General features: G+C 38.4%; 1 protein-coding gene across 1 annotated transcript in view; it reads right to left on the reverse strand.

Moving 5' to 3' along the window:
* Positions 1-13,072, reverse strand: part of ITGB6 (integrin, beta 6) — a 49,233-nt gene that overhangs the window by 14,767 nt on the left and 21,394 nt on the right. The window contains exons 7-10 of the mRNA XM_009325379.1: positions 12,208-12,373; positions 11,203-11,364; positions 10,354-10,449; positions 4,775-4,864 (exon numbers count right to left, since the gene is read on the reverse strand). Coding sequence (XP_009323654.1) covers positions 4,775-4,864; positions 10,354-10,449; positions 11,203-11,364; positions 12,208-12,373 — 514 coding nt within the window. The remainder of the gene's footprint in view (positions 1-4,774; positions 4,865-10,353; positions 10,450-11,202; positions 11,365-12,207; positions 12,374-13,072) is intronic.

Consider the following 13,072-nt stretch of genomic DNA (forward strand, 5'->3'; position numbering starts at 1 on the left):
ACAGGTTTTCCTTTATCTCTGGTCTTACTGAGGAATGGATTTGTGTCCCCGATTGCGTTGCTAGCACTGGACTTTTCCTGATTAGCCAGCCTATGTCAATATTGCTCCCTCTTTATCTCTCCTGGTAGAATCAAACCTCACAATCTCTCTCACGGCAGGGCAGGCTCTGAGCTCAGTTTTGCCTCAGTGCGGGGCCTCCATGAGTTAGCCCGATGTTTCCAGGACCAGAGCCAGAGTCGAGTCCCACGGTGAGCTCCTGCAGCCAAGGGGCTCACTCCCTTCCTTTCTTCTCCCGATGGAAATTCCTGCTTCATGAGCTGTCAGTGCTATTTCAAGTTGTATTCAACAACGTTCTCATTTCTCAAATCGATTTGTTCAATCAAACTTTCATTTATTAAGTGAAAAACTTACTTCCTGAACTCTCTCATACCAGGTTTTTATATTTAACTCTTTAAAATATTTTATAGCAACTTTGCTTATACAACTTAGCCTTAATCCAAAGTCTATAGCAGACCATGGGGAAATACCCTATGACTTCATTGGACTGTGGATCAGTAAATGGAAATTTTTCAAAAGTACCTTAGCAATTGCCATGCAAAAATCTCACTGACTTGGCTTTGTGCTCTTGCAAGCTTAATTGCTTTACAAAATACCCCCTGCCCTTCAGTCAGAGCATGAGGAGCTTGCTGACCTTACTTCAGTGAGTCATTACAGTAAAGGCATCAGGTTGACTCACTGGAGTAAAGGTCTGGTGGGGTAAAACACACTAAAAGTAGAATAGGTATAAACCCGCATAGACAGCAACTCCCTGTCCTTTGTACATGTCCTGGATTCCCCGGAAATTTGTCTTAGAGTTGTGTTGGGGGGGTGGAGGGGGGGGTAATGTCTTTTCATTTGGAAAACCTTGTCAGTAAACCAAAGCACTTTAATAAAGGACAGCAACATATCATGCAAGACACATTCACGTAATACCCAGAGCTCTTTCCAGCACACAGCCAGAGCAGTAAAACTGTGCCCTGGGCATCAGGTTAGTAACCTTGGTAGCTCTGGATGTGTCCAGTTTTCCCTTCACATTTGTTTTAGAGTTAGGTGCTTATGTTGCTATTGAAACAATGCAGAGATTCTTGATAATACTTTGTTTGTAATAGCTGGGCTCTCACAAAAGGACCAAATATAGCAAACCTCTAATAAAACTGTGGATGTTGGTATGCGCTAACGTTACAGGAAGTATCACCAAATAGTCCCTCTTCCACCAGCTGCAAAATACGAGGCCCAAATAGAGTGCAACCGTGAGAGAAAATTAAATGCTGCTGAACACCAAACCGTAATACTTTGGATCCTGGTGCCTGTACTGGGTCATTATGAACATGCCTTGCTGTTGTGAGAGGTCAACATACGCATGTTATGCCACTGAACATGAATGCATAAACTGTGACAAACTCCAGCTTCTTAGATCTTAATATCTGTGAGGACTTCTAATGGTGTTTTAAATCTACTAAGCTGCCTGGCCATAATTTGGGGACAAATAGCGGACAGTTTAGTGAACTTTAAGCCCTTCACAGAGAAACGTTTGTGTTCAAAAATTTTCTGAATGAAACAACAGACAAAGCAGTGTTACAAACTCGTGCCCTTATGTTACCTGTCCTTTTTTAATATATTATTTCTTTGGTCTTATTTTCCTGTAAGTGAAAGAACCAAGCACTGAAAAACAGAGTGGAATTTTTCTGAAATTTTAAAATCCTGGAATGACTTTAGTCAAACGGCCTGATATCTGTCACAATGCATTTTAGCCTACAGCTCTGCAATACAAAGTTATGCAGAATTCAATGTTAAACAAAGCAGGCAGAAATGTGCTTACAGAAGAAAATGAATCATACTTGGAAAGAACACGAGAAGTCCTTGTAACAAATATTTTGACAGCTCAGACTTTCTTTACTTGCTTACTTCCTTTCTGAAGCTTTTAGATAGCAACACATGGTGAATGGTATTAGCAAACCTTGTGTTTGTACAGCAAGCGAAGACTCAAAAGCACTTTAAGTGTTAAAAGATTTAGCCTAACTCTACTTTTGGGAGACAAATAGTTATTTATTTGTATTTTGTGGGTAAAGAAACAGAGACACCATGCATTGAATTACACTGCTGAGAGTATCATGAGAGGGCTGTGACAAAAATGGAATTAGATCTTCTGTTTTGCATGTGATTTTTAACCCTTATTTCCCCCTTCCCAGTCCAAAAAAATTCAGATGTCTTCACTTATGTCAAATAGGGTGGTTTTCAGTGTTTCCTGCTTGGAAGATTTTCAATCGTGAAGCAATAAGATTGTTAACCTTTAAGGTTAAGTGTAATAAAATGGGTTCTGGGAAATTTTGAGTGTGACATGTTGGTACTTGTACACTTTCTACATCTTGAAAAGTATGTGGGATTTTAAGAACCTATGAGCAACTCTGGCATATGGTCCAGACATGCTGTACCTGAATGAGGACATGACGAGCTATGGCCCAAAGGCAGGAGCACTGTTCCTGCAGCCGCCTTCCTGCCGCTACATGAGGGGAGCAAGCACCGAGCTCAGAGCCCCTTCCAAACCCTGCCCACAGCACGGCTGAACCTGGGACTGGCCGAAACAACTCAGGAGCTGCACCGGGGTCACCAGTGACAGCTCTGGGAGACGATCTGCTCAAAGCACACAGCAGCTAAAAAGCCAACAACGTCCTGGGCATCACAAGCAAGGATGCTGAGAACAAGACAGAGGGCATCATTTTGCCTCTGTATAAACCTTAGCGTGCCCTGTCTTGCTTACTGCAAGCTCTTCTGGTCTCCACATCTCAGGAAGGACTCACTGGAGTCAGGGAGGGTAACGAGAAGATCAGCTAAAGTCACCAAGGGGATGGAGCAGCTGAGGAGAGACTTAAAAGGCTAGGATTGTCCAATTTGGAGAGAAGGTTGTGGGGGTGGGAGGTATCTCAGTGATAAAATATTATGAAATCACGAAGACATGAAGATAAGGTGAACGCAGAGCTGTTATTCACCAAACCCTGCAACACCAGAACTAAGGTGCACTCAGTGAAACTTTAAAGTGTAGGGAGTAGTTTAAAACGGGAAAAAGAAAAACGTATCTTGACACAGTGCAACTGAACTCCTTTTTGCCACAGAAGGCAATGGAGACTGAAGATTTCAGCAGGTTCAAAAAGGAGATTAGAAAACAAAAAATCACAGACAATCAGTAACACTAAGGGGAAGAGGCAAGGATGCACTCCCCACCACACTCTCCAGTGTTCCAGCAAGGCAGAAGGTGCCGTGACACTGCAGTTAGAGGAAGTGCTGTTCTGCACTTAACACGATGTTACAGCAAAGGCACCAGGACACAGCACTGGAACAATTATTTTATGTTTTTCCATTACTCACTGGACAACAAAATGGTATTTCAGCTGTTAAATGTAGGAACCTCTGTCTATACGTTAGAGTGCCAGCCTCAAGGAATCCTGATAGGAACCAGATGTGACTAACAACAGGTTGGACTCCAGAAGTGAAATCCTGGTACTACCGGATGTCTAGGAATAGCTTTGCTCATGTAAAGGTTTCCCCCTCTATTTATTACAATGTGTAGACTCCCAAGATTAACCTTAAAGTTCTTTGCTTGTTTAATTTTCTATAGTATAGAGAATCTTCTGGTATTTTGTATTTCATTTTTAAAAATCATAACTCACCAATTGTATTGCTTTTATAAGAGTTAGAAGAATTTGGTTTGCTTTCCTATCATCAAGACCAAAATAATTTTGGGCATAACGATGATTGTCTTGTTCAGTTGATAGGAGGAAGAGCAGAAAAAAAATGTAAGGAAAGAAATAGAAGCTCTTTGCAAAGAGTTATTTTGCACTGTAGCCAACTGGTAGAGCAGGTTTTTAATAAAAAGGGGCTGAGAGGGAAGAAGGAAATCAATGGTATATCAGCACATATGTAAATGAATATATCTGTGTAAAGACATGTAAAACAGTCTAAAAACATTCCCCTGAAAGAAGAGAGCCAGGCAGCCAGGATGCATTTTACAAACAAAGCTCTGAAGAGCAGCGCTGTGTTTATGTTCCTGTCATCTTTACAGTATTTCTTGGTATCATGTAAACAAACCCATACAAGTCTTGGTATTATCTAAACAAACCCATTTCGGCTCCTGCGTTCTGCTTTTTAAAAACCTCGGAACAGCCTCACAGGGGCAGCATCAAATTGCTAAAGCAGAGAAGAGCACCGAGCACAGGATAGTGCTTTTTTCCCCAGATATTCCAGCAGAGCAATCGTACATCTGCTCTGGTGGCAGCTACGGTGGGAAGAGAGTTGAGTCCACGTAGAAGTATTGAACTGGGAGACCTGAATACCTATATTAAAGAAGGCTTAGGAGTAGGTGTGAAATAAGGACTATGAAGAAAGCAAGACAGACGAGAGACTGATGTGAATTTAGCATTCCAGCACAAGTAAGGAATGACAGAATGTTACAGGAATTTTGTTTGGAAAACCATGAAAACTGGATATAGTTCTATACAGTTCTAGAGTTCATTTCACTAGAGATGAATAAGCATAAATTATAAATAAAACTACTGTTTCTGTGCTCACTTAATCCTCAGAGTAAACAAAGCTTTTCCTGTTAAGGTCAGCACCTAAGCATAAAAAAAAATGATGTTCTTGTAATCAGTGCAGAAAAAGAATGAAGACACTTGTTTTCACCAAATTGCAAGCTAATTTTTAAAATATAGACATGCATAGAAAAAAATTATAACCACCTTACCTGATATGCAGCAATGATCAACTGGAGGATATTTCCAGAATCCTTCTGTAGTCGGCCAACAGTAGCTCCAGGAATAAGCTTTGCATAGCTCTGAAAATATATTAAGAAAAATTTAAAGCATAAAAAATAAGGCTAAGTGACAAGGTAGGTGACAAGGAGCTACCATCTGGAAAATAATAAAATATATTGGAGCCAACTAAAATAAAAAATAGTGACGTTGTCAAGGACCCTTGCAGACTCAATGACACACGTCCTATTGAAAAAGTCCTATGGAGAAGTGTTTCACTGAAAACTAATGGGACACATCTTGCTAAATCACCTCTGTGTGCTTGGAAGTTTGATACTATAGTATTTTTCAGCTATAATTTTTTAAATTTAGAAGGAAGATATATTCTATCAACAGTTGTGGTTTTCTTTAATAAAAATAACCAAAACCAGATTCAGCTGCTCTACTGTTGCTGTACTATTTGAGAGTCTTGGACCCTACGTTCAATAACAGCAGTCACTTTTTTATCTTTGCAAGCAACTGAGCATCTTGAATTCTGATTAGTGAGGGCACAGAAGTTAAGACGTTTAAACTAAGGGCTACAAGAACTTTGAACAAAGGCCCTTAAAAAACTGCTGCTGGTTTATTATTGATGTAACACCCCACATGTATCCCAGTGGTCTGTGGCTATGATTGATTGTACGTTGACTTTCTGTTAATAATATAGTGCCAATTTAACAACTGATTTCAGTGGTAAGTTTTCTTTTCTTTTTGCATTAAATTGCAATGTGACACTAACATGACATCTAGCAGCTAGATTTTAAATATGCTCAAGTAAAATTTATCTTGCCTGATTATTAACTACATGAACTTCTCTTGCTTGTACCCATGCTTTTGGAAAATAATAAGTGTTCGTCATTAAAAACACACATCGTAGCATTCATTTTCCTTTGCAATTTATCATATCAATGCTGTTATTTTAATTAAAAATATTCCAGAGAGCTACTGATAAACATGGATAATTTGATACCCTTATGTCCCTCTTATACTTTATATCTCCAGAAGCCCTGTGATTACTTTATATGTTATGTATGGAATACTTATCATTCATGAGATTCCTAAAGTGCTATTGTAAATCAGTGGGATTAACTGCATTTTATGTTACAGCTGGTGACTTTGCATTCCTGACTCTTCCTGTGATTAGTGCTCTCTCAAGGATTCTTCGAATATTGAAACCCTGCATTACACGTGGACCTTTTGGGAGATGATAAACCTGGAATTTAAAGTATAGCACCCTTTAACCTGTGGCATGCAAAACAAACAGCAGGGATATACTGTTCTGAAGACTTCGTTTTATCTTTCCTCTTTGAACAAAAATTTTCTGCATGGTGATACAAGGATGACGTTGCAAGCCTAGTCTAAGTGTGTATCTCTAGTCCATTGGTTAAACCCTACCTTTTAGCAAATATTGCTGTCTAACCATTAACACGATGAGGCAGACTGATGCTTTTGGAGTGCTACTATCATAAAACATCCAAAGAATGTGATGGAATTTAGTCTTTTAGAAAATATTCATTAAAAGGTAAACTGCCTTTTTATAGAGGTACTCTGATTCATGTTAGTGAAATTTGACAATTATATATTTGAGTTCAGTGGGGTTTTGTCTAATTTTGTAGCAGTGTAAATGATAGAAGAATTTTCATCATAAATAGAGTGTCATGCCAAATTTATAAAAATAATCTGAAATTCTGTAGAAGTGTGGAGACTGAGTATTTTTAGTTCAATTTTCAGCAGTGAAATGCAGTCTGAAAACCCCAATTTTCAAGCTGTATTCTCCTGTGATATAAAAAGCAATAATTTGTTCAAAAAAGAGCAGTTTCTGTTTCAACAGCAGTGCTGCTTAGTCGTGATGAAAGAGGGATTCTTTCCCCTCATTCAAATTTGAATAAATTTTAACTAATTCTGCTTGAAAACATATAATATAAACAATAATAATAACTGCTCCATGAAACCTTAAAGACTGCTGTTTTCTTATATACCAAAATAGGCTTTACACAGTTTGTCAAAATATCATTATTATTGCAATATTCACAGATGTTTTTTAAATGAATAGCTTTTATAGAATAAAAACATTCCCTGCTGCTTTGGTAAGACTCAGCTGAGACTAATGATGCAAAAAGTTAGACATATATATATATTCACATATATGTGAATATATTTTAAAAGACCTCTTTGGGGGGAAAAAAATCCTTTTTATAAATAATCTCAAATTATTAGGGCTCAGTGTGAGGAACTTCCTTCCCTCTCTTGCCTTTAATTTTGAGTGGTGTCATAAATGTTTCCACGTGACAGTTTTTAAAGTTCTTGTGGTCAGGGAGAGCATCAGACCTAAACCTTCCCCCTCTTTTAGATTGCTGTGCAGTAGCTGTTTGGTTGCATGGAAGGATCAAAACTAACACCAGCTATGTTACAAGCATACGTATTCTGTGCTTGTGCAATCCGTAATATTTGTGTGTTAGATAATAATACACATACCTCTAAGTGGATAAACTGAAAATTCAGTTGAAGAGGATCAAGCATATTAAATGCCTGAATTATTTTGGGCTAAATTGTTGCGGATTATACAGGGCTAGAAATATAGAATATATATCTGACAGTCTGAACACTGCACTTAATACTAACGGAATCTATTCAGTCTATTTAAAGAGGTGCTTTCTAAGTCCTCACAGTCATTTTAATGTACGCTTGTCCCTAAGAACTGAATTATAAATAGCAATGGTCAGTTTTGGGGACTGATATAATTAGGTGCTGAGTTCAAGTAGATATGAGATGAGATATTTGGGGAGAGGCTTTCCACCTCAAAGGATAATTAAGTTTGGGAGGGTTTTCTGAGGGAGACTGCAGAATCTCCATCACTGAGGCTTTTAAAAAGAAGTAAGTAAAACACCAAGACAAGAGTGGTATAACGGTGGTGCCCAAGTGCCAGTTTAGGGTCCTCTCCCAGCTCTTCCAGGCTACCTGAGCAGTGGCCTTAACACAGGAATAACTCTCATTGTCTTGCTTTGTTCTTTTTACATTCTTAAGCATGGATACCTGGTTATTTACATTTATATTACAAATTTGAATCACACAGACCAAAACATGACACTATTGTCCTGTTTGCAGGTCCTACATATACCCTTGAAAGTATACTGTAATGTGGAAAAACTGCACTGTGAGACTTATATATGATTTTTGTACTTGCTTTGACTGATTTTCCACATCACCTACAGGATAGAAAGCAGACCGTAACAACCATAGCTATTCAAATAAGTGCAGAAAGCAGTATTGAAAAGATGAAAGCAGCAGATAGAATATATTAAATGGGATTACTATATACCCTACAAGATAGAAGATAGTTGCCCTTTTTTTTCCCTAACAAAGAAAGTAACAAGAACAAGCCATTCCCCAGCTGGCTTAACAATGGCTTGCATTTTTTGTTAGCTATAAATCTTCGCGTAGTGTTCCCAGTGAACAAAGGGTGCCCTACTGGTATAACACCGACACAGGGATACTGAAATAGAAAACCCCTGATAAGAACACTGTTGGCCAACTCTGAGGGTGACCACCGGCAATTTCCAAGGGAAAATATAATGTCATCAGTAAGAGAAAAGTTTCTTTGGACAAAATAAAGCTTTGTAAATCAAAGAGATACTTCCAAACTACCTCCTAGAACAGCTCTTATTCATGCAGCTCCAATTAAAATCAGTGAAAAACATTCACTTGTCATTAATTGGGCCCCTATTAAGAAATGGTTGAGCAATAATGAGATTTAGTAAATGGTTTTTAATGCACAAATTTTAACTAATCTATGCTATGACTGTAGTATCCCACTGCATTTGTAAGTGATTGACTTCTACTATTGTTGATCTAAATTTTCATGCTTCAGCTCAGTATTCAATAAAGTCTTTAAAAAAGCCAGGTAGTCAGTGCTCCAAGATGTAGTGTTTCCTCCCTTGTCAAGACTGTAATCTGAGAATCAGTTTGTGAAAGACGTGACTCTTGTAACTTCTGTCAAACACCTGGAGTATTAGTGTTACTCAAGAGAACTCTACAGCTGGAACCAGTCAGAGAAGCACTGAGAAGTCTTCCCTGGGTTATACAGAGGACAGAAATAGGAAACCATCATACTGGTGAGTACCTCAAGGACTCATCTGCTCTCTCTGCTGTAACATAGGACCTTTTTCCCTACCCTTTCTTTCCTATTTTTCATGTGGTTATCAGACCAGAGGAGCACCTTTCTTCTTATTCCTTTACTTTTGGCTTTTAATGAGGAATGATGTGTGAGGGTTTTTCCTTTGGAAAGGCAAGCTTATTATATCAGCAGGATCGCCCTTATTGACTCCCTCTCAAACAACCTGAATAAATTTAGAGGCACAATTTATCCCCCCCTTGTCCCCCTTCATGCAGTGGTATGTGGCCAGGCAGCCAAGCATAGGCTGCAAAACCCCTTATTATCCTCACTGAATTCTTATCTAGAATTTCTTTTTGCACGTGAAGATTTCTTCCCAGCAGATGGACTGGAAAGAAAAGGAAATAAGAATTGCCAATATCCTTTCTTATTGTATCTTGAGGGCTTGTGCTCACATGCACTGCAAAAAGCAGTTAAGCAATAAAAGGAAGATGTGTAGCCAAGGAGCTCTTTGCAAACAAAATGCCCTTTTTCAGCTCTGTCCTTGCAGCCTCAGCTCATGGCTGGAACACCAATGGGCAGAAAGCAGCATGGAGCTTCAGGAGGGCTTGTATCTGTGGAGGCTGAAAACAGGTGCCTGCACAGATGACTGATGGAGCTGCAGGTATCAATGATATTCAGTTTATTAAAAAATATGGATTTTGCATATCCGTAACTACTGCTCTTCTGCTCTCCCCTCTCTCATGGCTCCCATTTCCCATGACAGGACTTCATAGAGCCGGAAATTACTTCATAGAACAGGATTCTGTGAATCCTAATGTCAAAAATTCCTGTAATAAAGTGTCTTCCTTCAGTGGACATGAGGAATGCTACATGAGGGAAGAGGACTTTGTCCATCATGTTTTGTATTTTTAATCTTGCCACTACTTTCCTATTTGTCTCATTGGAAAGAGACACAGAAACAAAGACAAATCAATAAAACTCTCAGGTCAGCTGAAAAAAACGCCATTATCTCAGAGTTGAGCATGAAGACAAATGTATTTTTCAGAATATATTCTTGTCTTATAAAAGTGGGAACAGGCTCAACTGTCCTTCTCTAGCCTTATAAAATACAAAAGGCTAATCATAATGATTACACTGAATAGTTTAGCAATGCTTAGCTTGACAGTCCTTGACTTAAAAAAATTTAGTGTGATTCAACTTGAAATCCAATTTAAAAGTTACCTAAGAACATCAAAATCAATACATGAAGAACCACTTCCTAAGTAAAAGAGCCTTTCTCTGATACATAATTTCTTAGCTATTTTTATTACATAAATATCTTACAGAATTCAGTCCTTAATACTAAAATTACCGTATCAGCTGTGAAAAAGGTGAACCTTAAAACAAATACTGGAGAACTGAACATTTTAGTTTGCTCACCTCATATAGATGAACTTGCTCATTTGTTACAGCAAAAATTAATAAAATATTGTTTTGCACAAGTTTGTCAATTAATTGTCCAATTGTGGGATACTCCTGCAAACAAACAGAAGAGAGCCACATCAATCCATTTTTCATGTGCGTCCAGTTGCTAATTATCTCCCATGAAACACACATTCAAATGATCATAATTAACACTGTATTCTCTGTATAGTATAATTAGGCACTACATGTATACCAAATAAAAGATAGTATATATAATTTCCTCGCCTTGTTTTTAAGGAATCCCCTCTGAGAAAAGTACAGTGCCAGCCTCCATACTGGGACACGTGGCTCAGTAGCATCTGTGATATTTATAATCCAAAGAATAACACTGCACCAGAGCAACTGGGTATTTGTCCTACACTGAACACTGTAGTGTACATACTCAGTATTTTTGAACACTGAATTTTAAGCTGGTAAGTTCTCCTACATGAACAGTGTCCTACAAATTCCTGAACTCCTCCTGAATTCACACCCTTACAGGGAACATGATGAATGCAAATTTTGCCTTCCCTGCAGAAGGGAATACTAGTCAGTCCCGTTCCATGTGTTTTCTGGGTTAGCAGGAACAAAATTTGTGCTTTCTTTTTTCCTAGTTATAATCTATCCTGTCTCCATACAAACACACTGTTCTCTTTTTGCTGAAATGTGAAATTACAAATAAAATAGATTACATGAAATATCTGGATTCCCCAACTTTTACACATTTCAGTGATAAAGGTATACTTTCATTAATTTTCTAAGTTGCTCATGTTAGTCTTTAAATTTCCAGAATGTGAGAGTTGTATGAAATTCATAGTAAATTACCAGAACAGTTGACATGGAATATTCATTATTGTGGTCCAAATGACAGTTCCCATCATTAGGAGTAACAATCCCTGCCAGTTTACTGTCCATCCCGAAATGGGAATCGGCGTCACTCACAAACACCAGCAAATGTAGAGAATCATTCCTCCATCCAATTTTTTCCTGTCATTTAAAATACATTAGTTTAGCAGGCTGTATTGCACTCACAATATAGGAAAGCAGCAAAAGATTTGGAGAACGGCATCTCAAAATAAATGAAGGGAATCATTTTAAAGGGAGTGTCAAAAACATCACAACATCTCTTAAGAGATGATGTTCATTCCATTGTCTTTGGCTAACATTTTGTCTTCCCATTCCTGTGTTTAATAACATGGGCTGGCCATGTTCATGTCAATCTGCTTACTACTCTATATATAGTTAATCAAAAAATATTAAAAAAAAAAAAAATCAAGAAAACAGACCCACTAATTATGCAGATTTATTTTTTTTTTATCCCTGGCAATTAAAAAGAAACACTAAAATATTGCAATATGCATGTTTTACTTGATACAGCCAAAAATATTTTCACACAAAACTAATGAGGCTCTTGGACTGTATTAAAAAAACCTTGAAAATTTATGATCTGCTTCTTTGAAATACAACCCTATAATACTAAAAGTGGTAATATACAGAATAATTAATATTATCATAGGATCATAGAATGGTTTGGGTTGGAAGGGGCCTTAAAGACCTTTTAGTTCCAACCCCTCTGCCATGGACAGGGACACCTTCCACTAGACCAGGTTGCTCAAAGCCCCATCCAGCCTGGCCTTAACACTTCCAGGGACTGGGCATCCACTTCTCTGGGCAACCTGTTCCAGTGCCTCACCACCCTCGTAGTGAAGAGTCTTCCTTATATCTGATCTAAATCTACCCTCTTTTAGTTTAAAGCCATTACCCCTTGGCCTATCATTACATGCCCTTGTATATTATACCTTGTATATTATACCTAGAAGTTTCAATTACCTTGCAAACAGCTGCCTGCATAATTGCATCGAATCCTCCCTCTGGAGTGTCTATATTAGCAGAGATTCGCTGTCCTTTCACAATTTCATTGAATTTTTCAGCATCGTTTGTTAGTGGCAAAACATGTTTGTATCCAAAGGTGGGTAAGCACTCGTATGGTACACTTCTACAAGATAAGTGAGACAGCTTATGGATAATACGGGGTGAAAAGTCACTACAATGGCTACTTGCAGGCCTGTCTGGATTAGTTTTTGGTCATGTATCTCTGTGTCTGAGATAGATCCAGTGAAAAAGGTCAGAGAATCATAGAGCACCCAGTGAGGTGGGTAATGCAAACAGGTCTGCATAAAGCCTGGGAAATGCCTCCTAGAGCAGAGTAATTCAGCCAATTAACAACGTACGGTCCTTGCTGCGCTCCCTGCTGTGCCTTGTTTTCAAACTCAGAAGCACATGAGGCTCTGTAGTCCCTCAATGACATTCAGAGAGCACCACCAAGCTGCTGCAGTCCTGCTTCAGGCTGCAGAGCACAGCTTCTCCTCCACGTAGGTTAGGAAATTGCTAGGGCGGCCCGGGTTTGGGGGATACCGCTAGACCTTACGGGGAAAAAAACCAGGAAAACAACATTGATGGGTAAATGAAACTGCTATTCTGTGTTGGGTTTGAGTTTGTACCTGCTTGGTTAGCAATGTCATAAGATTCTTATATATATGTATATTGTAGCAAATCAAAGAAAAATACAAAATTATTCTGCATTCCTGTTTGTTAACCCATTAAGCACATTTGTAACTAGCAGCAAAAGCTAAAAAGCAGAATCACTCCCAGATTCCTCTCTCCAAATAACATAAGACTCAACAGAATAATGATC

Source organism: Pygoscelis adeliae, unplaced genomic scaffold (assembly GCF_000699105.1).
Source record: "Pygoscelis adeliae isolate BGI_AS28 unplaced genomic scaffold, ASM69910v1 Scaffold106, whole genome shotgun sequence".
Taxonomy (NCBI): domain Eukaryota; kingdom Metazoa; phylum Chordata; class Aves; order Sphenisciformes; family Spheniscidae; genus Pygoscelis; species Pygoscelis adeliae.